Consider the following 27679-nt stretch of genomic DNA (forward strand, 5'->3'; position numbering starts at 1 on the left):
ACAAATAATTATAATATTTTACAGATATTATATTGATAATTGTATTATTTTTCCATTCCCAATACTAGTCGTGCTCTAGCGGATGAATCAGAATATCGTGCACCTGTAAGAAAACAAGACAAAAATAATATTTTTTTAAATTTCTATATTAATTTACATATATTTCGTCAAATAAACGCCCCCGGGGCGTTACATTTTCCCAAGGGGGGGGGGGCGTTTATTCAAGGTCAATTTTAGAACGATAATTCCCGTTAAAATCATTAGGTAAACTTAAAACTCTGGCACGCTAAAATGACGAACTAGAAACACTGACTTCTGGTTCACTTCCGGGTTTCCAATCCAGATTTTCGCCAATTATTGACGCTATTTACGACCATGTGGACAACTTGGTAAGCTTACTACACAAGATAGCATGGAAATATCGGCATTTTTTAAACATCTTGGTTGAAAAAAGTGGTGGGGGCGTTTATTTGAGGGGGGGCGACTATTTGACGAAATACGGTATGTGAATTATTTATTTACTTAAAATACTTAAGTAGGTGTTCAGTTCACCTTTAAGTGTAGACGAGGTATTGTTGGTCGACGCAGCCAAAAAGAAAATCGATTTTCATTTTGTAAATCAATATATTATTAAAAAATAAGACTTTCATGTTTTGCAAAAGTTCATTTTACAAATCATACTTTGAAAACTTGCTTGAAATTGTTGTGAATGAGTTATGTACGTTTTACAAAAATGTCCAAAACCACAGGACCTACAAAAGTATAGGGCCTATCTGTTATATTTGAATTCTTCTACACACTCGCTATGAAATGATCAATGCAATTTTTGCCAAAGCTCACTACCACTCGCAAGATACTGTGAAATCGCAACAGTTTAAAATAGTTGCTAACCTTAAGCAACATGATTACACGTTTTTTATTAGTCGGGTTATTGTTGTAACCGTGGTTTGGAAACACTATCATTATTGTCATACCGTAAAAACTCGATAGTTAGCATATGTGCTTACTATCGAGCGCTTTTGAAAACATGAAATTGTACCAAAGTCCGGCGCTTTACCAACTAAGCTAATGGGGTTGAGACACACATTTGCAGGTTTACTTGTTCGTATATAACTATGTGTATCGATGATTTGATCAAAACCCTTTACACTTTTGCATGTGGATTGGGCTCTTCATTTGTGCATGTTTTAACAGCGCTTGATAGTAAGCACATATGCTGACTATCGAGTTTTTACGGTATTGCGCTGAATGTATATAGGCCTGTTTACAAGATAAAAAAGAGCACCCAAAATAGGCTAATGCAGATAATTATTTAACCAAAACTTATTGTTTATAAGTAATAAAATTAAAAACAATTGATTTAAATCGCGATTTAAATCACACAACCCTGGTCCAAATACACACAATCTTACCTGCACATGAGGTGGTACTTGTAGGGTATAGACCACTGTGTTGACAACATCATCGACTTCAAGACTCTGTAAACAGATAACATGGGGCCTATTATGATGTATATAATAAAGTACAATAGAGTATGAAATCGCACCTATCAAAATTTGACCAGCTTTGCTGCACCCATATCTCATAATTCAGATTTTATCCCATATATACTGTGTGTCTTGAATAGCTATTGCAGCCCACCAACCGATATCTCATATTAATCCATGTATCTTGAATAGCTAGCTATTGCAGCCCACAAACTCATTGGTTATGGAATGTCCTTCTGATATCAAATAATTTTTTGAAAATTCGCGATATAATACAAATTTTATGATAAATTATCAAAATTTTATATTTTTAAAATTTTTGATATTTAGCAGTTCTCGAAGTAAACTTTCTAAATCTTATGATATGTACTTAAAGTGTATGTACTTGTAGCTGGGATGAAAAGCCGACGATCAATTGAAAATTTTGACCTTTCATATTGAAGATATATACTTTTTCCCCAAAAGACCTATTTTTTTTTTTTTGGGACAACAAATCCATATCTTCAATACGAACAACGAAAGGTCAAAATTTCAATTGATCGTCGGTTTTTCATCCCAGCTACATGATACACTTTAAGTACGGTACATATCGTTAGATTTATAAAGTTTACTTCGAGGACTGTTACATATTTAAAAAAAATCAATTTTTAATCATTTGCCATAAAATGTGAATCGCGAATTAAAAAACAATTGATATGGAAAGGACATTCTTCGTTCGATATCTCTGATATGCTCTCATGCGCTAATTTGCATAAATGCTAATTAATTATGCAAATATGTAAATTAGAGGGCACCTTCACTATATAATGCATTAGAACATATTAGGAAAACTTTGACCAAGTTTCAAGGCAAATGTATGCAAAATAAAAGTACGCTGAATATTTATGCATGGATTTTTAGCAAAATATTGGCAAAAATTACATATTAATGAGCTTCTCTAGTCATTTTAGCTCATTAATTTGATTGATTATTGATAAAAAAAACCTAATAAGATACAAAGAAAATATAAATTGATAAGTGAGCTTTGCTCTGCTCAATTAATCTGTTTAAAACATGCATAGAGCACTTCCATAATGCCTCAAATACCACCTTAATTATAAACTCACAGGCACGCTGGTGTAAAGGGCCTGAGCTGCTTCCTGGCCAAAAGCTCGAAGTGGAAGTTCAGTTTTGACCCATCCCGGAGAAATGGCCTGCAAGAATAATAATTCAATAAAAGAATAACAAAAATAACGTAAATTAATAATGATGAATAAAAATGATAAATAAAAAGTTAAGAAATTAGTAAATAAAATGCAAATAAATAAATAATTAAATGAAAATAAATAAATCGAATCGAATGCAAGTATATATTAGTAAATCCTTTATTACGTTATTGGCTGTAGTAATGCTGCAACATTGCGCCCCAGCTGTAGACCCAGTTGTCGTAGTAGGCCTACTTTTTAGATTCTTGGGCGCACTGGGCGCAAAACACTGGGGTCAACAATTGACAACTTCCGTCGGCAAAAAGTATTTTCGTCGGTATATTAAAGTGTGCCCCACCCCGGTTCCAAAAACTTGGCTACGCCAATGCTTCCTTCTCCAAATTTATTTACCTTTTATGGAGTTATTGTCTGAAACTGTAGGCTCCTCTAAGTTGTATCAGTAGTTGTTGTTTGTAGGCCCTTAAATACTAAACTAAAATACGATATAAGCAAAAATTATAGACTTAGGCCTACCGTGACTCTTGTTTTACTGGCAGTGTAAACATGACTTACAGTAACATGATATGATTTTATAACCTGCACAACATCCGAATATTGCATTATACATGACGCACAACAAATATTATGAAAGAAACAAAGTACACGTTTGTTACGGCTGCCTTCGCAAACAGCACGAACTCCAGTTTGCGAGTTCGGTCTTTGACGACGGAAACGCAAACTTTATCGAGTAAGGAGAATATAAGATGCAATAATTATTGTCATGATTTTAGGACATGATGGATATTATTGAAGGTCGTATTAAGGGCGCCGTACACCAAATCACTATGTATTATTGCAATACGAGTTCCGGGTTAATATAATTAAGCAGTGGAGTGGGGAAATTGGTGGGTGTGTATGGGGGGTATTATTTCTTAGGGCAAAATCGGAATCTTATCTTAAACTTCGGCGAATTTTAGGTCAAAATAGTGTGTTTTCTGTGTTTCTTGTCGGGAGGGGGGCAAACTGACGACAAAGAACACATGGTGAAATTTTCCCCTTCCCCTTTGGCGCCGTCACTGGGTATATGAGCCATACTGGGGACAATTTGCGAGACTTCCCTATTTTCAGAATATCTGTGCTGAATACGACACCTGAAAGTCTTGATGCAACACAATTTCCGGGCACACAATATCACAAGATGGTGTATTGCCCTGCTGATGAGGCAGTGAATTCTCCTAACAATGCCTTTTATTGAACTTAAAACGAGCTGCCTAAGAATGAGGGCAGTATACTATTTGGAGTGGGAATTTTGTATAGAGTTTGCGTTCCCGTCCAGTTTGCGTTTACGGCCTTCACACATGTTCACGTTAAGGCAAAAATATGAAAAATTCTTAAATATTTTAATAGTCATTATACTTAGGGACCGTTCACAAACACTTGTAAGGGGGGCCTGATGCAAAATAATTTTATCGCGACAATTGTTCGGCCCCCCTTTACAGACCTCGAAAATTTCAGGGCCCCTTTTATGACCTGAAAATTATCGGTTAACCCCATAGAAAAGCATATAAACTCAATTTTCCCAGAAAAATTTGTAGTCATTTTTTTCAGGGCCCCCTTAGGAGGGTCAAAAATTTTCAGGCCCCCCTTTTTGCATCAGGCCCCCCTAACAAGTGTTTGTGAACGGTCCCTTACGAAAATTACCGCGACTCAAACGTGAGATTTAATTTTTCGTAATTCATGGCGTAGACCTTCCGTTCAGGGCAGTCACTGGCACTGCATATTTTACTGGCGCAGTATTAAAAAAAAAAATTTGCATATTTAAGCCTAAGTCTTTTTAGAGCATTTTATTAAAAAGGCGCCCCATGAATGCGTGCCAAAAATCGCTTGCCCACCCTCTCGGCTTGCCAAAAATTGCTTGCCCACCCTCCCCTTTTGGCTCACCAAAAATTTCTTTCCCCCAATTTTACCCTCCCCAGGGCTCATAATTATTGCACAGCCCCATAACACGACTAATTGTAATAGACTTACCGTGACTCTAATGTGAGATTTAATTTCCCTTAATTCTTGGCGCAGACCTTCTGTCAGGGCAGTCACTGCAAATTTACTGGCGCAGTAAACGTGTAACGGACCAGAGCCAATCATATGACCTCCAAGACTGATAAAATCATAACCAAACATATAGGCCTATTTAGTATGGTTCGAAGAAAGCCCGGGGGTCACTCCTATTGTGGCCTGTACACCATCCACTATTATTGCATGTTGGCAATATCTTAAATTTGTTGAATATCATTTTCTATCCAGATGCAAGATGCCTTATCATTAAAGTAAACAAATTACACAGCCATGATGGTTTTGCTAGCTTTTGTCAGGGATATTTGTCTCATAGCCCTGCTTTTATAAACACCAATTATTATTTTGTAATAGAAAATATATTATGCAGGTTTATACACACATTGCTGGGTTATTACAAGAGTCAATAAACATTCAATTAACTAAAGATAATGGACTTAGTTTTGTGCAATGTAGTTATATTGAACTTTTTCTGAAGTAAATCGCCCATTGTAACTTGCTGCCTACCTAGCTTTGATTAACCAATCAGTTATGTGTATTGTCAGCATGTGATGGCTATATTTATTAAGCCAATTGCAAACATGTTTATAAAAAAAGGCCAAAATTTCCTACACTGAAGCGACTTACTGCCAGATTTAAGGGCTAAATAGTGCTTGTCATGTGGGACAGGATTAGATAAATGCATACAAACTAGGGTATGAGATATTAGGATTATTTCCCAGCCTCTTAACCACAGGGTTGGTGGGCTACAGTAGCTATTCAATTAAGCCACAGGGTATGTAAGGGATAAACTGTGAGTATGAGATGTGGGGGCAAGTGGCATTATTTCACTGCCGTGAAAAAACACAGAACAATCCAAACAGACAAACAACTACGACACACGTGGAAGTAAACCAACTTTAAACCAGGCTTCATAAAAGACACGGATCAGATGTAGTATTGATTTGTTCTAACTTTCAATTTCCATCTAAGCTACTCCGTTGCACTGATTTGACAATAAATAAATGACTTTCCCCACCCCGATGATACATTGAGGGCATCTTATACCCACTAATGTGACGTATAGACCCACACACACGTCACATACACAAACCCACCCCAATATGTGACTTGACCGTGACCGTGATGACGTTTGACTCACGATGTGGGTGATGGCGGATATTTGTAATGAGTGAATTTTGTCTGCAGCTTAGGGAACAAGTGATGTAATGAAAGATCAAGCACAATTATCAATAATATTATCATTATACCCAAAGTTGTCAAAAATGCTGATTATATTCAACTGATCCTTTAATTCTTTTGAGGAGTGTACATGCCCTTTAAATCCATTTTCAATGTAAAATGTTGTCTAATTGTTGAAATTATTGGTTATAACTGATTGAGATGTAAGTGTTTTAAATTTTTTAAATCCATCATTAACGCAAATTTCTTTGATTTGATTTGGCATTGATTTGTAATGTAAATGTTGATTTTAATTGTTAAAATTATTATCACAGTTAATAGTATGTTTTTAGTATAGAAAATTTGCATAATTATCAATCGTTTTGCATATTTAGTGTTTTTAGACTTAAAAACAGGTTTTCTGCCAATTGCGATTTTACGCAGATTGAGAGGTTTACAATATTTAATTCATCGCAACGCACTTAAAATGCAAATGATAGCCAGATGTCTACCTATTTATATGAATGATATGTCCATCGTCAACATTCCTTTCTCTCATAGACTTAACAGCTTCTCTCGTGCATATTGACAACCCCAGAACGTTGACCTACAGAGGGACAAAACTTGACATTTTAGAATTACTTTGAAACGAGATTTGTGAACATTAATCTAACACATTCGCACTCTGATAACCGAAGATGACGACGATGTTGTTGATGATAAATGTTGTTGTTATAAATTTAGACCTTAATTATGTTAATAAGCTAATTTAATATAAAATTTACCCCCTAATGAGTTTTTGGCTAGTAAAATGAACAACTGTACCCTTTTTGGACTCGAAATTTGAAAAGGTACCCTAAACAAGTTTCAGGAAACTACCCTTATTCTTGAAAATCAGTGTTTTTAGACCCTTAATGCGTCACGCGCGTAACTTGCCTTGCCTAAAAAAAACCACCCCTTTTTACTTTTTTTTGGTCACGCATGCGTACAGACCATATATGTTAGTGGCCCCCAGGCGATGATGGAAGATGATAATAATGGTAATGAGGATGATGACGATGATGATGATGATGATGATGATGATGATGATGATGATGATGATGATGATGATGATGATGATGATGATGATGATGAGGATGAGGATGATAACGAGGACGACAAATAAAATGTATATAAATGAAGTTCAAGCTGTATCAAAGTGATTGGTACGCATCAGTTTCTAGTGATTTTGGACATTCAAGACCGCTATATCAAAATATAACCCACCTAGTTTGTGGATAAATAAAACTTAATGGTTATAAAACTATAAATTGTGGTCATTTCAATATGATCCAATGTTACGTTCGGAAGAAGCAAGCTATTCAATCAATGGATACCAATCATTTAGCTGTGTATCTGTATCATCCAATTTCTCACATCAAACACAATCTTCCAATCCTCTGTCTTCCCATCTATGAGGGTACCTGGATGACCTAAGCCTGCGTTATTAACACACACGTCAACTCCGCCATATTTCTCTTTGATTTCTTTGAACATAGACAGGATTTCCTTCTCTTGGGTTACATCACATTTAATGGCATGGACGGAACCAGATGCTTTGGACTTCCGTAATTCATCTCCAAGTGTCTGTAATAAATATCATACAAGAATAAATGAGAAAATTGATATATCAAACAAAATAACCAGCTAAATAATTACTCCAACAAAGCATGTTAATTATTATGAAATCTTCGGCGGCGCGCCGCACGGCCACCACAACTATAAAGCGGCCCATACACGATCTAACTAACTAACTAACTAACTAACTAACTAACTAACTAACTAACTAACTAACTAACTAACTAACTAACTAACTAAATAACTAACTAAATAAATAAATAAAATAAGTACCGAAATAAAGAAAATCACAACAACGTGAACACCACCATGCACCACCACCACTTGGCACCACCACCACTACCTCCTCCATGCACCACCACCACCACCATCTCCACCATGCACCACCACCACTACCACCACCAACCCCACCTCCATCACCAACACCACCTCCACCTCCACCACCACCACTTGGCACCACCACCACCACCACCACCACCACCTCCACCATGCACCGCTACCACCACCACCAAAACCAACACCACTTGGAACCACCACCACCACCACCACCACCACCTCCACCACCACCACCTCTACCACCACCACCACCACCTCCACCATGCACCACTACCATTATCACCAAAACCACCACCACTTGGTACCACCACCACCACCACCACCACCACCACCACCACCACCACCAACACCACCACCACCACCAGGCACCACCACTTAACAAACACCACCAACAAGAACTCTATACCCCCACCAAAACGAACAATAACAATAACACCACCAACACCCCCATCAGCACCGTGTATATATACGATATGACATAATTATGTTTTAATATAGTACATTTACTTATTGATGATTGTACGCGGTTTTGTACCTTGATTTTGTCAATATTTCTGGCACATCCGACGACTTTCAACCCCAACTGAGCGAATCGTTTGGCAATAGCAGCACCAATACCAGCAGATGCACCAGTCACCAGAGCCACTCTACCCATCAAACGATCTTCCATGATAATAACTTCTAACTGTTAATGCTGGAAACACTGAATTTAATTCATAATGAACTTTGAACTCCAGACATTCCGACACTGAATTTGAAAACGTACTTTAAACTCAATAATGACCGTATGAAGTAAAGGTTATCAGAGTAAACATTACACAGATATGCTGTATAAATACACGCAGTCTTCTTACACAACTTGTCTAAAATGTTGAAGGGACAAACACATTAACCCCAACACCCAGCCCCAACACCGGACACTGCTTTTTGCCGGGGCTTTTTGCCAACGGAAGATTAAGATAAAACGAAAAAGGAGAGAAGATCAGATGAACAAAGAAGTCAATTGGTATCCCCGGGATTCGAACCTTTGGTGACTGCTATAGTTTCAGTGAAACAAGTTCCCATGATCTGGGGGTTATTATGTACGTTCATGACTTTTACTGCACACATATCTTCCGTTATGAAATCGGATTCTTATTAAATCTGAACCTGGGTAAAATTTCGTAAATTATTTACTCAACAGACTACATTTAATATAATAGTCTATATTTATTTATTACTTCTTGTTTAGACACCGATAATTCGCTTCTTTTTGGACTTTCGAAAGAACACATTCGTCGTTTGTAAATGATTCAAAACACAGCCGCTTGTTTTGTCAGAGTCACATGCACCATTACAGTAATATAACTTATATCTATATCCGATTTGCATATTGGCTGCTGGTTCACTTCTTGGCCATTGAAACACCTTTTCGATATCCACCGTAAAAGATGTAGAAGAACTGTAGGAAAAAATCCCAGTTTGTGGCAGGATCTCCCAATTTTGCACAGAAACACGCTGGTGGATCGATAATAAAAGAAAAACTGAAGGGAAAACTTATTCAGATACGGTAAAAAGGGGCACAGTTTCCGACTCAGAGGGAGGAAACCCACCCATGTCGGAGTTGACTAGGGATATGAAAGTAATACATTATCGTTTCAACTTCATTTACAAACTCCTGAAAGGAAATTGCTTTCTGGTATTTTGAAGTATCGAAGCTTACAAAGATGTTATAATATTTAATGCGGAATACGACCCCCCTATTGTTTTACACATTTCAAAATGAGCCTGAGATGCCCTAAACTGCCAAAAATGCTTTCAAAACAACCGAACATGTTTCAGAAAAACATATGAAAATGGTGTGTGTGTGGGGGTGTGTGGGGGTGTGTGTGTGTGGGGGGGGGGGGGTTGAGGGACAAATAATTATTAGATAAAATTTCCTGCGTGACTTCACACGAAATTACATATTATATTTTTTCTGCTGTTCTGTTGTTTTCAATCAATTGTTGATACCAATAAATATCATATTTGTTTACAGATACAGGCGGTATCAAAATGTTTGGTACCCATCAGTTTTTGGTGTTTGTTAACCAGCCTGTTCTTCAATATACAATATCGTATACTCTTGAAATACCCATGATTGATAGTTTTATGACTTTTCTTAATATTTATCTATAAATAATAAGGTAGCTCCTATGTTGCATTTTGTTCTGGTGGTCTTGTCCATAATCACTGGAAACTGATGGGTACAAATCATATTAATACATCCTGTATTATATTGATAATTATATTGTTTTTCCATTACTAGTCGTGCTATAGCGGATAAATCAGAATGTCATGCACCTGTAAGAAAACCAAACAAAAATTATATTTTTTTTAATTAAATTAATTTACATTTTTTTATTTACTTGAAATACTTTGAAAAATAGGTGTACAGTTCACCCTTTAAGGGTATACGATGTAATTGTTGGTCGAAGCAGCAAAAAAAAAAGTAGTTCATAGCATCTTGCGAATGGTAGTGAGCTTTAGCAAAAATTGCATTGCTCAATTCATAGCAAGCGTGTAGAAGAATTCAAATATCACAGATATACTTTTGTAGGTCCTGTGGTTCTTGAGTTATGTTGTAAAGAGGACTGAAACAACAACACTTTTGTAAAACGTACATAACTCATTAACAACAATATATTAAGCAAGTTTTCGAAGTATATGATTTGTAGAATGAACTTTTGCAAAACACCAAAGCGTTATTTTTCAATAATATATTGATTCATATATTGAAACTATCAGGTATTGGCAATACCTTGTATAACCTTAAACAAAATAATTTTGAATATTTTGTTTACAGCAGTTTATTGGTGTATCCGTGGTTTGGCAAGACTGGCATTATTGTCATATTGCGCTATATCTATAATTATCTAGAGGCCTATTTACAAGATCAAAAAGAGCATCCAAAATAGGCTATTGCAGATATTTTTTTTAATAACCAAAACAACACTGATTGTTCATAAGTATTATAATTAAAAACAATTGATTTGAATCGCGATTTAAATCACACTCAGGGGCGGATCCAGGAATTTTTGATAGAGGGGGCGCCTTTTGGTCGATGACGAAAAAATGGTGTTAAGGGGGTTACCCCCTCGAAAACTCAACGGTTTTGGCCCATTGTTTGCTGTTCATGGCCGAATTTGTTCATTTTTTTAAATTTCTTTCATTTTTTGTATTTTTAAGTTAGGCCGGCGCCTTTTGCTAGTAAAAAAATAGAGGGGGCGCGCGCCGGCTGCGCCCCCTAAATCCGCCCCTGACACTGGTCCAAATACACACAATCATACCTGTACATGAGGTGGTGCTTGTAGGGTGTAGACCACTGCGTTGACAATATCATCGACTTCAAGACTCTGTAAATTATTATGATATAATATATAATAAAGTACAATGGAGTAAGTTATTAACAATTCGCGCCTATCAAAATTTGACCAGATTTGCCGCTGTGAACTATCAAGAGGATGACACTGCACAAGGATAAATGTCGAAACCCAGGTCACAGTTCAAGAAGAGATGACATACCACCGACGGCCATTTTGTGGAAGCAAAAAGCCAAACCGGAGTGACGTGTACCATTCCAGCAAACACAACAACGTTTTAAAAACGTTTTAAATAAGTTCTATTTTGGCTTTTGGTTCAGGTAAAAACGTTTAAATAACATTAAAATGTCGGGGGTCATGTTATCGTTTTAAAACGTTTTGTATGCAAACACACTACAACAATATTTTTAAATGTTTTCAAAACATGTTATTGTAAACTATTTTTGCAAACATTTTTGCCAAATATTGTGTCAATACTGTTTGTGTTAAAATATTTGAACCCAGCAAACACAGAAATGTTCTTAAAATGTTTTTTTCAAAACCTTTTAATAACATTTAAATGTCGGGTTATATAAATGTCATGAAAACGTTTTTAAAACGTTATTGCAATTATTTTGGGCAAACATTTTTCGCAAAATATTTTTTCAACCCCAAAATAACTTTCTGTTTAGAATGTTTTGTATCAAGTTTTCAAGAATGTTTTTGGAATGTTATTAAAACGTTTTTATACTCTTTATATAACCCGACATTTAAACGTTTTCTGTAAAACATTTTTGTTTGCTGAGCAGTAGATTTTTTGTGCTTTGGGGAAACAAATCCATATCTTCAATACGAAAGGCCAAAATTTTCAATTGATCGTCGGCTTTTCATCCCAGCTACATACACTTTAAGTACATATCATTAGATTTATAAAGTTTACTTCGAGGATTGTTAGACAAAAATATCAATTTTTAATCATTTGCCATAAAATCGCGAATTAAAAAAAAAATCAAAATTATTTGATATCAGAAGGACATTCTTCGTTCGATGTCTGATATGCTCTCATGCGCTAATTTGCATAAATGCTAATTTATTATGCAAATTAGAGGGCGCCTTCACTAATATATTAGAACATATTAAAAACACTTTGGCCAAGTTTCAAGGCAAAAGTATGCAAAATAGAAGTACGCTGAACATTTACGCATGGATGTGGATTTTTAGCAAAATATTGGCAAAAATTACATATTAATGAGCTTCTCCAGTCATTTTAGCTCATTAACTTTATTGATTATTGATAAAAAAAAATAAGATACAAAAAATATATAAATTGATATATTTTGAAAACCGTATGTCCGATTGGCTTCAAACAAAAGGCATATTGATAAGTGAGCTTTGCTCTGCTCAGTTAATCTGTTTTAAACATGCTTAGAGCACTTCCATAATATCTCAAATACCACCTTAATTATAAACTCACAGGCCTCTTGGTGTAAAGGGCCTGAGCTCCTTCCTGGCCTAAAGCTCGAAGTGGAAATTCAGTTTTGATAAGTCCCGGAGAAATGCCCTGCAATAAAAATAAAGCTGAATTTATACTCGATCGCCGAGCGATTGCGATTAAACGCTTTTGAAAAGCGATGGGCAATCGCCGAATTTTGCGATGCGTCGCCCGTCGCTTTTGCATTTATACTTATCACGGCGATAGCATCAAAATACATTTTTAAAACATCAGTTGCTGTCAATAATTATTGCTTTGAATTAATTCATCACCAAAAATTAATAATCGAGAAAGGTAAATTAATTAGCAAAATAATAGATCCAGTTGGTTGCAATTAATTGGTTGATGCATTCAGGTGTCAAGCGATATCGCTGGGAAGTTGTGATTTCTTCAACTTGCAAAAGCGACGTCGTTTTTGCCTCCGTGATTTGAATCGATTGATCGGCTTGACGCTCTGGGAAATGTAAGTAAACAGAGAGCATGCGTGAGAATCGCTTTTCTGCAAAAGCGATTGAGTATAAATTCAGCTTAATTGAATAAAAGAATAACAAAAATAACGTAAATCAATAATGACGAATAATAAAAATGATAAAAAAAAAAAAAATCAAATGCAAGTATTAGTAAATAATTAAAATAAGTTTTAATTAAAAGTTATTGGCTGTAGTCATTGCTGCAACATTGTAGCCCTACTACAGGGCCTTTTTTTACACACTGTATACTCCGAGACGTCCATGCTATAAACTGAGAATTGCTAAAAACCCAGTGATAGCTCACAACCCACTAACCGCTGTCCCCGAGAAATCTCGGGGACAGCGGTTAGTGGGTTAAGCTAAAGCCAAGAATTTTCCGCGTTGCGGAAATTCCGCGAAAATCGCGGAATTCGGAGGTAAAGCGGAAAACCCATTTCTGAGAAAAAAATAAAAAAAATAAGCAAAAATGACCTAGAAAAAGGAAAAAAATACAATTGAAAAGAAATAAACAAAATACTAAATGAAATGGGTCTTCAAAATTCATCAAAATAAAGTAAAATCCGTCATAGATTTACCGTACAACGCCTGTCCTACCTCCCATTGCAGCCATGATACCCAATCACCCATCCCAACTTTGCAAATCGCAATGATCGTCACAAGATTCTTGTGAAATTTTATTATGTCAGAAATGTGCTAAAATTACAAAGCGGAGAAAAGCGGAATTTAGCATTTGTAAAGCAGAAAATTCTTGGCTTTAGGTTAAGCAGTTCTCGGGGTATAGCGTGTCTCTGAGTATAGCATGTAAAAAAAAGAAAGAAAAAAAAGGCTACAGCGGTTAGTGGGTTAAGCAGTTCTCGGGGTATAGCGTGTCTCTGAGTATAGCATGTAAAAAAAAGAAAGAAAAAAGGCCCTGTAGTAGGGCTACAACATTGCGCCCCAGCTGTAAAGTTTGTTCGGCTTATATAAGGCAGAATAAATGGCATGCGCGCAGTTAGGCGCAATGCTTACGCTAGTTGTGCGTTACGTAATGTGTGACTGGCGCACGCTTATGTGAATTTACGCGAGCGTGAGTTCGGACTTTATTGACTCGCGCAGTAACAAAAGCCGAATAAATTATCCTTATAGGCAAAACAAACTTTAGACCCAGTTGTCGTATAATTGAAGACCGAATTAAAAAGACTAGTTTGCGTATGACGTCCTGTCAATCAGACCAAAATGCCATACTGCGCAGGTCAGCAAACCAATCACGGCGCGCCTTTGTCATGACGTCAGACGCAAACTAGTCTTTTTAATTCGGTCTTTAATTATAGTAGACCTACTTTTTAGATTCTTGGGCGTACTGGGCGCAAAACATTGGGTTCAACAATTGACAACTTCCGTCGGCGAAAATATTTTCGTCGGTACATTAAAGTGCGCCCCACCCGGTTCCGAAAACCTGGCTACACCACTGCTTCCTTATCCAGATTTATTTACATTTTTATGTAGTTATTGTCTGAGACTGTAGGCTCCTCTAAGTTGTATCAGTACTTGTTGTTAGTAGGCCCTTAATACTAAAATACGATAAAATTATAGACTTACCGTGACTCTTTTTTTACTGGCAGTGTAAACATGACTTACAGCAATATGATATGATTATATAACCTGCACAACATCGCGGCCAAAAGGCTGAATAATTGCATTATACAGGACACACAACAAATATTATGAAAGAAACAAAATACATGTTGAGGCAAAAATATGAAAAATTGTTACAGATTTTAATAGTCAATAGACTTACCGAGACTCTGATGTGAGATTTAATTTCCCGTAATTCTTGACGCAGACCTTCTGTCAGGGCAGTCACTGCAAATTTACTGGCGCAGTAAACATGACTTACAGTAATAGTCAAGTCACTTACCGCGACTCTAATGTGAGATTCAATTTCCCGTAATTATTGCCGTAGACCTTCTGTTACGGCAGTCACTGCAAATTTACTGGCGCAGTAAACATGACTTACAGTAATAGTCAAGTCACTTTTAATAGTCAATAGACTTACCGAGACTCTAATGTGAGATTTAATTTCCCGTAATTCTTGGCGCATACCTTCTGTCAGGGCAATCACTGCAAATTTACTGGCGCAGTAAACATGACTTACAGTAATAGTCAAGTCACTTTATACCGCGACTCTGATGTGAGATTTAATTTCCCGTAATTCTTGACGCAGACCTTCTGTCAGGGCAGTCACTGCAAATTTACTGGCGCAGTAAACATGACTTACAGTAATAGTCAAGTCACTTACCGCGACTCTAATGTGAGATTCAATTTCCCGTAATTATTGCCGTAGACCTTCTGTTACGGCAGTCACTGCAAATTTACTGGCGCAGTAAAACATGACTTACAGTAATAGTCAAGTCACTTACCGTGACTCTAATGTGAGATTCAATTTCCCGTAATTATTGCCGTAGACCTTCTGTTAGGGCAGTCACTGCAAATATACTGGCGCAGTAAACATGACTTACAGTAATAGTCAAGTCACTTACCGCGACTCTAATGTGAGATTCAATTTCAATTTAGGGCAGTCACTGCAAATTTACTGGCGCAGCAAACATGACTTACAGTAATAGTCAAGTCACTTACCGCGACTCTAATGTGAGATTCAATTTCCCGTAATTCTTGGCGTAGACCTTTTGTTAGGGCAGTCACTGCAAATTTACTGGCGCAGCAAACATGACTTACAGTAATAGTCAAGTCACTTACCGTGACTCTAATGTGATATTCAATTTCCCGTAATTCTTGGCGTAGACCTTTTGTTAGGGCAGTCACTGCAAATTTACTTGCGCAGTTAACATGACTTACAGTAATAGTCAAGTCACTTACCGCGACTCTAATGTGAGATTCAATTTCCCGTAATTCTTGGCGTAGACCTTTTGTTAGGGCAGTCACTGCAAATTTACTTGCGCAGTTAACATGACTTACAGTAATAGTCAAGTCACTTACCGCGACTCTAATGTGAGATTCAATTTCCCGTAATTCTTGGCGTAGACCTTTTGTTAGGGCAGTCACTGCAAATTTACTGGCGCAGCAAACATGACTTACAGTAATAGTCAAGTCACTTACCGCGACTCTAATGTGAGATTCAATTTCCCGTAATTCTTGGCGTAGACCTTTTGTTAGGGCAGTCACTGCAAATTTACTGGCGCAGTAAACACGACTAATAGTAGAGAGATTGCGATTTCCAAACGTACGTATCGAACGTACGTGTAATCTATTCAAAACCACTCTCCTGTGACGGGATTTTGAATAGATTCCACGTACGTTCGATGCTACGTTTGGAAATCGCAATCTCTCTACTAATATAGTCATGGACTTACTGTGACTCTAATGTGAGATTTAATTTCCCATAATTCTTGGCGTAGACCTTCTGTCAGGGCAGTCACTGCATATTTACTGGCGCAGTAAACGTGAAACGGACCAGAGCCAATCATATGACCTCCAATACTGATAAAATCATAATCAAACATATAATTATTTAGTATGGAACGAAGAAAGTCAAACCTATTGCACAGATAAAAATGACAGACAAAAAAATGCAGACTAAAAAACACAGAACAAACCAAACAAACAAACAACTTCGACACACGTGGAAGTAAACCAACTTTAAACCAGGCTTTATAAAAGACAAAGTGCGCGGATCAGGTGTAGTAGTAAGGGGCTTTGCAATAATTATGAGCCCCGAAGCAAAATTTCAAACGGCTCGCCAAAAATCGCTTGCCCCCCCTCTCGGCCCGCCAAAATCGCTTGCCCCCCCCCTCAGCTCGCCAAAAATTCTTTGCCCCCCCCCCTTGTTGCGAGCGCAGCGAGCAGGAAAATTTGCATATTTAAGCGTTTCCGTACTGTTTTCCTAAGCCTTTTTAGAGCGTTTTATTAAAAAGGCGCCCCATGAATTCGTGCCAAAATTGCTTGCCCCCTCTCAGCTTGCCAAAATTGCTTGCCCCCCCTTTCGGCTCGCCAAAATTGCTTGCCCCCCCAATTTTAACCTCCCCCAGGGCTCATAATTATTGCACAGCCCTAATTTGTTCTAACTTTCAATTTTCATCTAACCTACTCCGTTAGCACTGATTTAACAATAAATAAATGCTTGAGGCATAATGATACCTACATCCTGACTATGAAGCATGAAGGTCACTGGTTTTATTTGGCAATAAAACGTGAATATATCCAGTGTATTCTTCCTATGCTCAGCCTTATCACTTTGCAAGCAATTCTACCGACTTTGGACGGTAGAATGGACCTTTTTCCCTCTTTCCCATCATGCACTATTCCAGGGGGGTATGAGTGTCGCAAAATACATCATCTCCCCGGGGGAGTACAGAGTTATGTTCATTACATTCTGGAATACGGTACCTTCATCACAAAAAAGGAATCCCCGATAATCATGCTAATGGCGCCACGATCACTAATACTTTCGCGGGCAAAAAACAACATTTCTATGCCTTAATGACATGGTGTCGTTGCCAAAAAAAGTTTCCTGTTATTGAAACCTAACTTTGTATACATTTTATAGACCTAATGGTGAAAAACTAATGACGGGACACGTAGTGATATTTTGTCGGCGTCCGTTTCATTTTTTTCGGAGATGAAAATAAAAAGGTAAACAAAATCTCTTACACAGATGTTTTGCATCGCTCCGTAACTGCATCACTCGTGTATTCAATAATTGCATAATTAGTAACATCGATGGCCTTTACGATAATCCGCATATATGGAATCAGTATGGGCATATTAAGACAAAATAATTGCAAAGGCCTGGCAAAGACCATCGGATGCACACGATCTATGAGGTTGATGAACTACGTCATGCCCCCTGGAATAGTGCATTGTGGGATAGAGGGAAAAAGGTCTATTGCGCACGCCGCCGGAACACCGTGGATAGGGAGCTGATCCTGGTTGCGATGGTTATTTGTGGAATGTCTAGGGTGTGCGCTCTTGTAGCAGCAAAATCCCTGATTTGTTGTTAAATGGTTTATGGAATGATGTGGGTCAGCGTAGTGGTCAGCGACAACCTGCAAAGTGTGCTGAGGCGTGTGGATTAGGCAGTCAAGTTAGCTCAATCGTTAAGGCGTTCGACTATGGTGCGAGAGGTTGCGGGTTTGAACCCTGGCGGTGCCTAGTATGCTCTCGTGAAAAATTGAGTTAGCTTGAAATTCCCCTGGACAAGGAACTTACTGCTAATTGTCTCGTTTCCGTCGACCAAAACATTCAAAATTTAGTTCTTGAAAACATACTAATAAACAGAATCCCCGTATGTATAATTCAGTTGCCTATTAAATTTTCAGCAATTTTGATGATATTTGTTTGAAATATTCCTATTAGTCGTAGCATTGTAGCACATCTACTGATCACTTGGTGGTCTTGGTATGGCGGCGCCCATGGGTCACGTGGGCATTAAATTTAGTGCCTTTTATTTAATACCCTATGGTAACTGTTTGTGGAATCACGAAATAAAAACTTAGGGGTGTTTGTTTTAAACCCACCTTCGGGGATGAAGGTTGGAGAAATCAATTTGGTCTATGCATCAGATACGATGGACTATCTTTGTTGCCAAAATGCCTAAATCGGTCAGATTAGGCAATTTTCATCTTGAAACACTGGGACAAATGGACCAAATATAGAATAATTTCTCAATCTTACATCCCCGATGATCATTTGGGTTTAAAAAACACGCTTAAATGCAAATGATAACCAGGTGTCTACCTATTTATATGAATGATATGTCCATCGTCAACATTCCTTTCTCTCATAGACTTGACAGCTTCTCTCGTGCATATTGACAACCCCAGAACATTGACCTACAGAGGGACAAAAGTTGACATTTTAAGATTACTTTGAAACGAGATTTGTAAACATTAATCTAACACATTCACACTCTGTAGTGATAACGACGATTTTGTTGATGATAAATATTGTTGTTATTGTTGTTAACTTTCTGCTGTTGGGATGATGACAATGTCAATGATACTTACTAAAATGACGACGCCAACGATGATGATGACGATGATGGTAATGAGGATGAATACGACGATGCTGATGATGACGATGATGATGACGACGATGATGATGATGATGATGACGATGACGATGACGATGTTGATGACGACGACGATGATGATGGCGATGATGGAAGATGATAACAATGATAAAGAGGATGAAGACGACGATGCTGATGATGACGATGATGATGATGACGACGATGATGATGACGATGATGATGATGGCGACGATGATGATGACGATGATGGAAGATGATAACAATGGTAAAGAGGATGAAGACGACGATGCTGATGATGACAATGATGATGGCGACGATGATGATGACTACTACGATGATGATGATGACGAAGATGATGACGACGACGAAGATGATGACGACGACGACGATGATGGTGACGATGATGGAAGATGATAACAATGGTAATCAGGATGAAGACGACGATGCTGATGATGACGATGATGATGACGACGATGATGATAATGATGACGACGATGATGACGACGATGCTGATAACGACGATGATGATGACAACGCCGACGATGATAATGACGATAATAACGAGGACGACAAATAAAATAAATATACATTAAGTTCAGGCTGTATCAGAATGATTGGTACGCATCAGTTTGTGATGTTGGACAAGACCGCTAGCCTATATCAAAATATAATCCACCTAGTTTGTGGATAAATAAAACTTAATGGTTATAAAACTATAAATTGTGGTCATTTCAATATGATCTAATGTTACATTCGGAAGAACAAAGCTAATCAATCAACGTCAATACTGATTGATACCACTCATTTAGCTGTGTATCTGTATCATCCAATTTCTCACATCAAACATATTCTTCCAATCCTCTGTCTTCCCATCTATGATGGTAGCTGGATGACCTAAGCCTGCGTTATTAACACACACATCAACTCCGCCATATTTCTCTTTGATTTCTTTGAACATAGACAGGATTTCCCTCTCTTGTGATACGTCACATTTAATGGCATGGACGGAACCAGATGCATTGGACTTCTGTAATTCATCTCCAATCGACTGTAATGAATATGATACAAGAATAAATGAGTAAGTAGATAAACATCAAACAAAATATAAGCAGCTAAATAATTACTCCAACAAAGCATGTTAATTATGAAATCTACCACCTCCGCTACCGCCACCACAGCCGCGCCGCCACGGCCACCACAACTATTAATGCGGCCCATACACGATGAAGATTAGATCTCTTCAATAATATTGAAGAGAAATATTATTTTGTTTCCAGTCCTGCATCTAGGGTCCCTAATATTGACCAATCAAATTGATTGTGTATGGGCCGCATTACAACAAAACCAACACCATGCTACAACTACCATCTACAACATCAATAATCTCCATCGTCTATAAAGATGATGCTTAAATAAATAAATAAATAAATAAATAAATAAATAAATAAATAAATAAATAAATAAATAAATAAATAAACACATGAATAAACAAAATAAATAAAGAAAATCGCAACAACGTGAATACCGCCATGCACCACCACCATTTGGCACCACCACTACCACCACCACCACCACCACCACCACCACCACCACCACCCACCACCACACCACCACCACCACCACCACCACCACCTCCACCACCACAACCACAATCCCCCACCGCCACCACCACCACCACCACCAGGCACCACCACTTAACAAACACCACCAACAAGAACTCTATACCCCCGCCAAAACGATCAATAACACCACCAACACCCCATACGATGCGATATAATATTTGTTTTAATATAGTAAACTATTGATGTTTGTACGCGGTTTTGTACATGTACCTTGATTTTGTCAATATTTCTAGCACACCCAACGACTTTCAACCCCAACTGAGCGAATCGTTTGGCAATAGCAATACCAATACCAGCAGATGCACCAGTCACCAGAGCCACTCTGCCAACCCAACGATCTGCCATAATGTGAAAACTTGAGCTACACCTACACGCTAAAATGTTAATGATGAAAACACATAAATTGAACTTTATACTCCGTACACAAAGCAAGTTCACTAACACTAAATTTGATAACGTACTTTAAGGGGGTACTACACCCATTGATTTTTTTTTTGCATTTTTTGCATTTTGTGAAGAAATTACAAAAAAAATTGGACAAAGTGGTATGCAAAATGAAGGGGCAAATCTTCTCGTTTTATTGGTGGCATCGGTATCAATGTAGCTTACATGCTTTTGAAGATAGAAGCCAAAAGGAGGTACATCACTGATGATTTAAATTCACTTCATTTTGGAAAGCTTACTATCAACGGATTTCGTTAAAATTTTGGATATGTGTTGCTAACACATTAGGGAAATAATGTTGATATGTAAAATGGAATAAGTGGTCCCTGATTTCTTTTATGACTTCATGAACTTGGTGCTCCACAACTATCAAAAACGAACCGGTTAAAATGCTTCTATTTTCAATGTCGAGCTATATTTTGTATTTTGAACTTGCAACACTATGTCACTGAAACTTAATTAAGCCATAGGTAACAGGTTACCACAACTACACTACAGCAATGTTGAAAAAGATTGTATTTTTGTCACATGTACCACCATATTAGGTAGTTTTCCGTAAGCTTCATTTTTGTGATTTTGGTAACTATTTTATATTTATTTGCCCAATCCAACTCAACTAGGTAATCTAAATTGTACTCACCATTTACATCCCAAGGTATTTTAGTATATCCACCTCACACATTTCCATTATATATCCAGTAACAGACAAAATATCAAAATTGATGCCTCATTATGACATGTATGATATCACAGACTATCACATGTATTAAAAATTGATGCTGAATTTGACCTGAACCAATTGACCTATAACCTGACCTTTGATGACCTTATAGCCTTTTTTAATCTCTTTTCCTAACAACATATTATAGAAGATACATACATCATGTAGTATTAAATTGTCTATGTGGAAGAGATTATTTAGGCCTATTTAATTTATTCAGTGTTATAATCAGTGAGTGTATTTCTATAGATAGTATAACAAAGGATTTAATGTATTCTATTCATGTATTCTACTTGGACATGTTCAATAGAATAAATTATGGTTTGTTATGAAACACACATCTCAGTTTATACCAGGATACAGTAAACAAAAAAATATATAGGGCTAAAATGATTTTCTAAAATGGTTTAAAACCACTTTGTATGTAGAGATATTTTATAAGTTCATACTGCAGTTACTGTCCGTTTTCCTATACACAATACACAGTGCTCTTTCCCATTGACGCGTGACCTCTACAAATAGCCCTACGTTAAAAGTATGGGGATATGACTAGTTAACGTCGCTGTGTGAAAAATAACCGGCCAATATTAAAGTACTCTTCTAAGGTTCTAGAAAATATAGTTTTTAACATGTCCTAAATTTTTAGCTAATTTAGATGTTTGGAAATATTCGTACTTTGGTGTTTTAGTTAATGTTATAGGAAATAGTACATTACCTAATTAACGTAGCTAATTAAAAAAAAACCGGCCAATATTAAAAATACTCTTCTAAAATATAGTTTTGTAACATGTCCTAAATTTTAGCTAATTTAGGTGTTTGGAGAGGGTCGTACTTTTGTGTTTTAGGAAGGATATGTAAACGACAGATAACACCAAAAATATGAAGAAATTATTTCCAAACCGTGTTAAGTCAACAATCATTATGTTGCTCATTTTCAAGAATGCTGGTTTACAAAAAGCACGCCATTGTCTCATTTCGTGAACAAAAGTACACATACCATTGTTTCCTTTCGTTTCCTTTATAATCGGTTACCCAACTGAAGCTATAATACAAACTTTATCGCGATATCGCACATGAAAACAGTCACATGTGCACAGCCAGAGAAGATCCGATTTAATCAGTTGAGCTGTTTCAATGAGTGTTATCTTGGTTTAATAGCTTTTAATGGGGTTAAGTCCTGCAAAGGTCGAGATGAATTCTACTGTAGACATGACTGCATCATGTCAGGACATGAGATGATGAACATATTTATATACTTTATAAATTTGCAACAAAAAAAAGAAGATGGGTACTGATGAAAATCAGGGTATTAAATCGCCTTAAACTCCATATACAATGTATGCAAGTTACCGTAACTAAGGGTTATCAGATCAATCATTAGATATGCTGTATAAATACGCGCAGTCTTCTTACAAATTAAACTCGTCGGAAAATTTGAAGGGACAAACACATTAAGCCTAACACCGGACACTGCTTTTTGCCCGGGCCTTTTGCTATCGGAATGTTTTATCTTTAAAAAGATAAAACGAAAAAGGCTGGAATAAGGAGAGAAGATCAGATGAACAATGAAGCCACTTGGTATCCCCGGGATTCGAACTCCTCGCATGCCAAGCACACAATAGTCTTTCAACCCAAAGATAGCAGGTGCTGCTGAAACAGCACTTGCAAAACTTGAGCAGTGCATCGTCGAAATAAAGGAATGGATGAATCAAAACAAACTCAAATTGAACAATGATTAAACGGAACTTTTTATAGCCGGGTCATACCAAAGCCTTCAAAAGCTCCCCAAAGTACAGTTAAAGATTCGCCGACATCCATATTGAACCATCATGTAACATCCGAAACCTTGGAATAATTTTTGACTCAAATAATGACCATGTGTAAACAAGTTAACAGTCTGGTATCATCTGGCAACTATCAATTACGCAATATCCGCCACATATGCCGTTATCTTGACCAGCAGGACACACGTCAGCTTGCCGTCCGGACATTGTTTCTCCCCCGTCTTGATTACGGCAATGCCCTCTTGTATGGCGCAAACTCACAAGATCTCGTTCAACTGAGCGAATCGTTTAACTATAGCAGCACCAACACCAGCAGATGCCCCAGACACCAGAGCCACCCTACCAACCAAACGATCTGACATTTCTGACTTGAGTGGGTAAAGCTAAATCGAATAATATGTACACACTCAACTCTAACTATGCTGCTGAAATATGCTGAAGCCGGAAATACGAGTGTGATCATTAACTTGGGTCCTTAATTCCTATACAGAGCACGTAACCACTAAAAGACGATAATGTGACCCCAAGTCTGGTTACCTTTTTGAAATAGCCGAGAGGGAGGGTTTTCAATGAAATATTTTTTGTGTCAAAACTGAAGCATCCTATGTATAAAAGACTATAATACCAACTGTACATCATATAATTAAAACGATTTGTGATACTCAATCGCGGCACAATTTTTCTGGCAGAGTATTTTTATATGACCATACGGGTATGTTCCGAAAAGAACCCCCTTTTGGATTTTTCTTCTTCGATAGACCCCCGAAATTTCAAGTGACCAAAATAAAGCTCTGAAAGACCCTTGATAATATCAGCTCTAAAAAAAACCCTAAATTGCTCATTCCTCATATTCCTGGTTTATTTCAGGCGATTCTAAACCAGAAAGACCCTTGATTTTTACTGTTCGCAGCTCCAAAAGACCCCCTTTTACTAATTGTTCGCAGCTCCAAAAGTTCCCCTTTTATCGGCACGCCGTCAGTTCCCAAAGACCCACCACCTCAAAATTTCGTGGGGCATATCCACTAAATATGATGTATACGATGTGCGCCCCCGGACTTGAAAGATCTTAAGGTGGTGGCTAATTTCTATTTCTATGAAATATGACAGAGGGTACTGTTCTTACTCGTTTAGTACTGTTCTTACACCACTGCAATACTGCATTTGATACTGTTGTCATATCCCAGGGCAATATCCTTTACTCAGGCTGAAGAATAAAAAATATCGGGATATTGGGTGCCGCACTAAGATGGTGTTAATCTAACCTAACAGATCACAGTGACGGTTGGTAACTCATACTCTGAAGCTCTGGCACTTAACTATTCTGTGCCACAGGGTTCTCTACAAACATATAATTATCAAAGTGAGTTTAAAGGGAGTAACATTCCAAACCGCACTAGCTTTAAGCCATTGTGTGTGTCCAAGGCCACGCCATTTTTGTATACGCGGTATAGTGGAATGGCGATTCCTTTTACCATTTGTCCTCCCATGTTAATCCAGATAACAAACTGTTAAATTAAAGTCTCAATTGCAAATGGCTTTGAGCAATGGTGACATACCATGCTTACAGGAAAAATGAAAATTCTATTCCAGACACCGTCAAAATATCAAACTTTGTATTTTTGTATTATATTTAAGTAATTAACTGCAGTTTCTTTATTAACATCATAACAGGTTCATTCTTGACAAATTTATGATGAATGAAGACTTTCATTAAATTAAAGAATCACTGGTCGACACGAAGCTATGGAGAAGTGCAGAGAAGATTTAGGAGACAGGTGTTCAGTTCTTTCAAGATAGGGCTTCACCTCACACTGCCAGAGTCGTAAGGCAGGGACTTCAGGAACTATTTCTAAAAGCATGTGTAAAGCAATTTTATGTTATGTACGCTCGTATACTGAGGTGAGCTATTGAAGAGTACGTATGCAATAAATGGTTCAAGCCTATTCATCTTGTGTTGTGTAAGTCAAACCATGATTACGTCGATCTTCGTTTAAATGACAATAGCTCCAGATGCATCAACCTATGAACTTCAGATTATTAGATCAACATGTTACCATATGCCCCTTTCTATTTATAGTACAAAAACTATATTAATTAGCAAGTTTACATTTTTGATATATTTTTGAAAATGTCACATAGCCCGGTACCAATCATTTTGATACACCTTGTAGCAGTAGTAGTAGTAGTAGTAGTAGTATTTGTAGTAGTAGTAGTAGTAGTAGTAGTAGTAGTAGTAGTAGTAGTAGTAGTAGTAGTAGTAGTAGTAGTAGTAGTAGTAGTAGTAGTAGTAGTAGTAGTAGTAGTAGTAGTAGTAGAGCTGTGCTTCATGTTTATATCTCATTACGCAAGTGGTTTAATAATGCACGAATTAGCATAAAATCGATAAGGACAGTGTCCGAAATGCCAAATGATAACAAGTTTTGTCAAGCAAAGTTCTATTGAATAGTAAATAAGGCAGATTTGGAAATCAAGGTGTTGTGACACAAATATGCGTGGCTTATAAACTTTAACAAATCTTTTATTTACAAACAAAATGACAAATATTACCTTGGATTAATCTACTCAGTTGACGATAATTCCCGCTGTAAGGTTTTGGTAGTAGATCCCTCTTTCATCAAGGTAATGGCGTCACGATTTTGGCAATCGTTAAAGTGCAAATTCATTCAATTATCAGGATCATTTTTACATTACGTTTTGTTCTTCAAGCACAAACGCTCAGACACAACTTAACCTCTAACCTCTTGGACCAATATGTCATCTGCACTTCACTAGTTCGGCACATCATTAACAATATCGCTTTACAGAAAGCGCCCAATGATTTCATTCTTCTTCATCAGGAAGCAACCAATACTAGGCATGTTTGTACTCATTTTAATGCATTTTTCATACTGATTCCGAATATAGTCATGAAAATTTACATTTCTGAAATTTTTGAATTTTTAAAAAAGATTTTGAAACTTGTCGTATGCAGTCGACACCGGCGTGAGGAGGTCGAGTTAAGCAGATTCGGCCAATGAATGAAAAGTAACTACCTCAAACTATGAGAAGATTGAGCTTCTTTACAGTATTGGTGACTGCTATAGTTTCAGTGAAACAAATTCGCATGATCTGAGTATTATCATGGATGTTCAGATGACTCTTACGTACTGCACACATATCTTCCGTTATGAAATTTGCACTTAGCTCCTATTCAAGCCAAATGCGTTCGTCGTGTACACCCCCCCCCACACACACACACACAAAATCAAGACAAAGGACACCGATGTGCTCTGTTTAATTAACCATGAACTTTACTTTATTTTACTCCTTCGACTTCCAACTTCAATACTTAGACAATAATAACTGCGTGCTATCTGTTTATAGGTTATTGTGTGAAATCGGAGGGGTTTGTTTTGGGCCGAGATATTTTTCCGAGGGGGCGTCACGATTTCACACAATAACCTATAAACAGATAGCACAAAGTTATTATTGTCATTCATTACCGTATTTGTAAGAAAAAAAGTCAAATATTACGATTTATGCGATATAAAATAAATAAAAAAGTTAAACATCACTCCTTTGTATTTAAATCACACTCTTACAAAATGGATCAGCCTTTGGGAATTTCCCTTGAATTGTACGTCATCAGCTCAACAACAACCTTTGACCAATTAGAACACGGGATTTGACGATGTGTTGCAAGAGCTGGTTAAAATTTGCATAATTATTCATGATTTGAAATTCATGTTCAGGGGCCAATTTAACTGGTTGGAGGGGATCAGTGGATCGCATGTCGTTGACAGAAGTTTGTGCTGGGGTTTGTGTAAAAATTGAGCTGATGTAACCATTTTTTCACTCTTCTTTGTAATCATGCTAATGGAATATCAATGGAATATCATTATAAGAATTACTGACCATGCTGAGAGACTCTGGGATGGATATATACAAGTGTCTGATCACTATT

At 37.2% G+C, this 27679-nt stretch overlaps 1 protein-coding gene across 1 annotated transcript; it reads right to left on the bottom strand.

The window, feature by feature from the left end:
* Positions 1-64: 64 nt before the first annotated feature.
* LOC140161706 (uncharacterized) lies at positions 65-21132 on the bottom strand. The gene is made up of 13 exons (XM_072185006.1): positions 20998-21132; positions 20004-20213; positions 18871-18965; positions 16488-16614; positions 12650-12736; positions 11164-11229; positions 8391-8540; positions 7319-7528; positions 6415-6509; positions 4700-4826; positions 2594-2680; positions 1413-1478; positions 65-103 (listed from the first exon to the last, which is right to left on the bottom strand). The coding sequence occupies exons 1-13, from the start codon at positions 21130-21132 to the stop codon at positions 65-67; spliced, it is 1494 nt and encodes a 497-aa protein (XP_072041107.1).
* Between the last annotated feature and the right edge of the window lie 6547 nt (positions 21133-27679).

This window comes from Amphiura filiformis, chromosome 10, assembly GCF_039555335.1.
Source record: "Amphiura filiformis chromosome 10, Afil_fr2py, whole genome shotgun sequence".
Lineage (NCBI taxonomy): Eukaryota > Metazoa > Echinodermata > Ophiuroidea > Amphilepidida > Amphiuridae > Amphiura > Amphiura filiformis.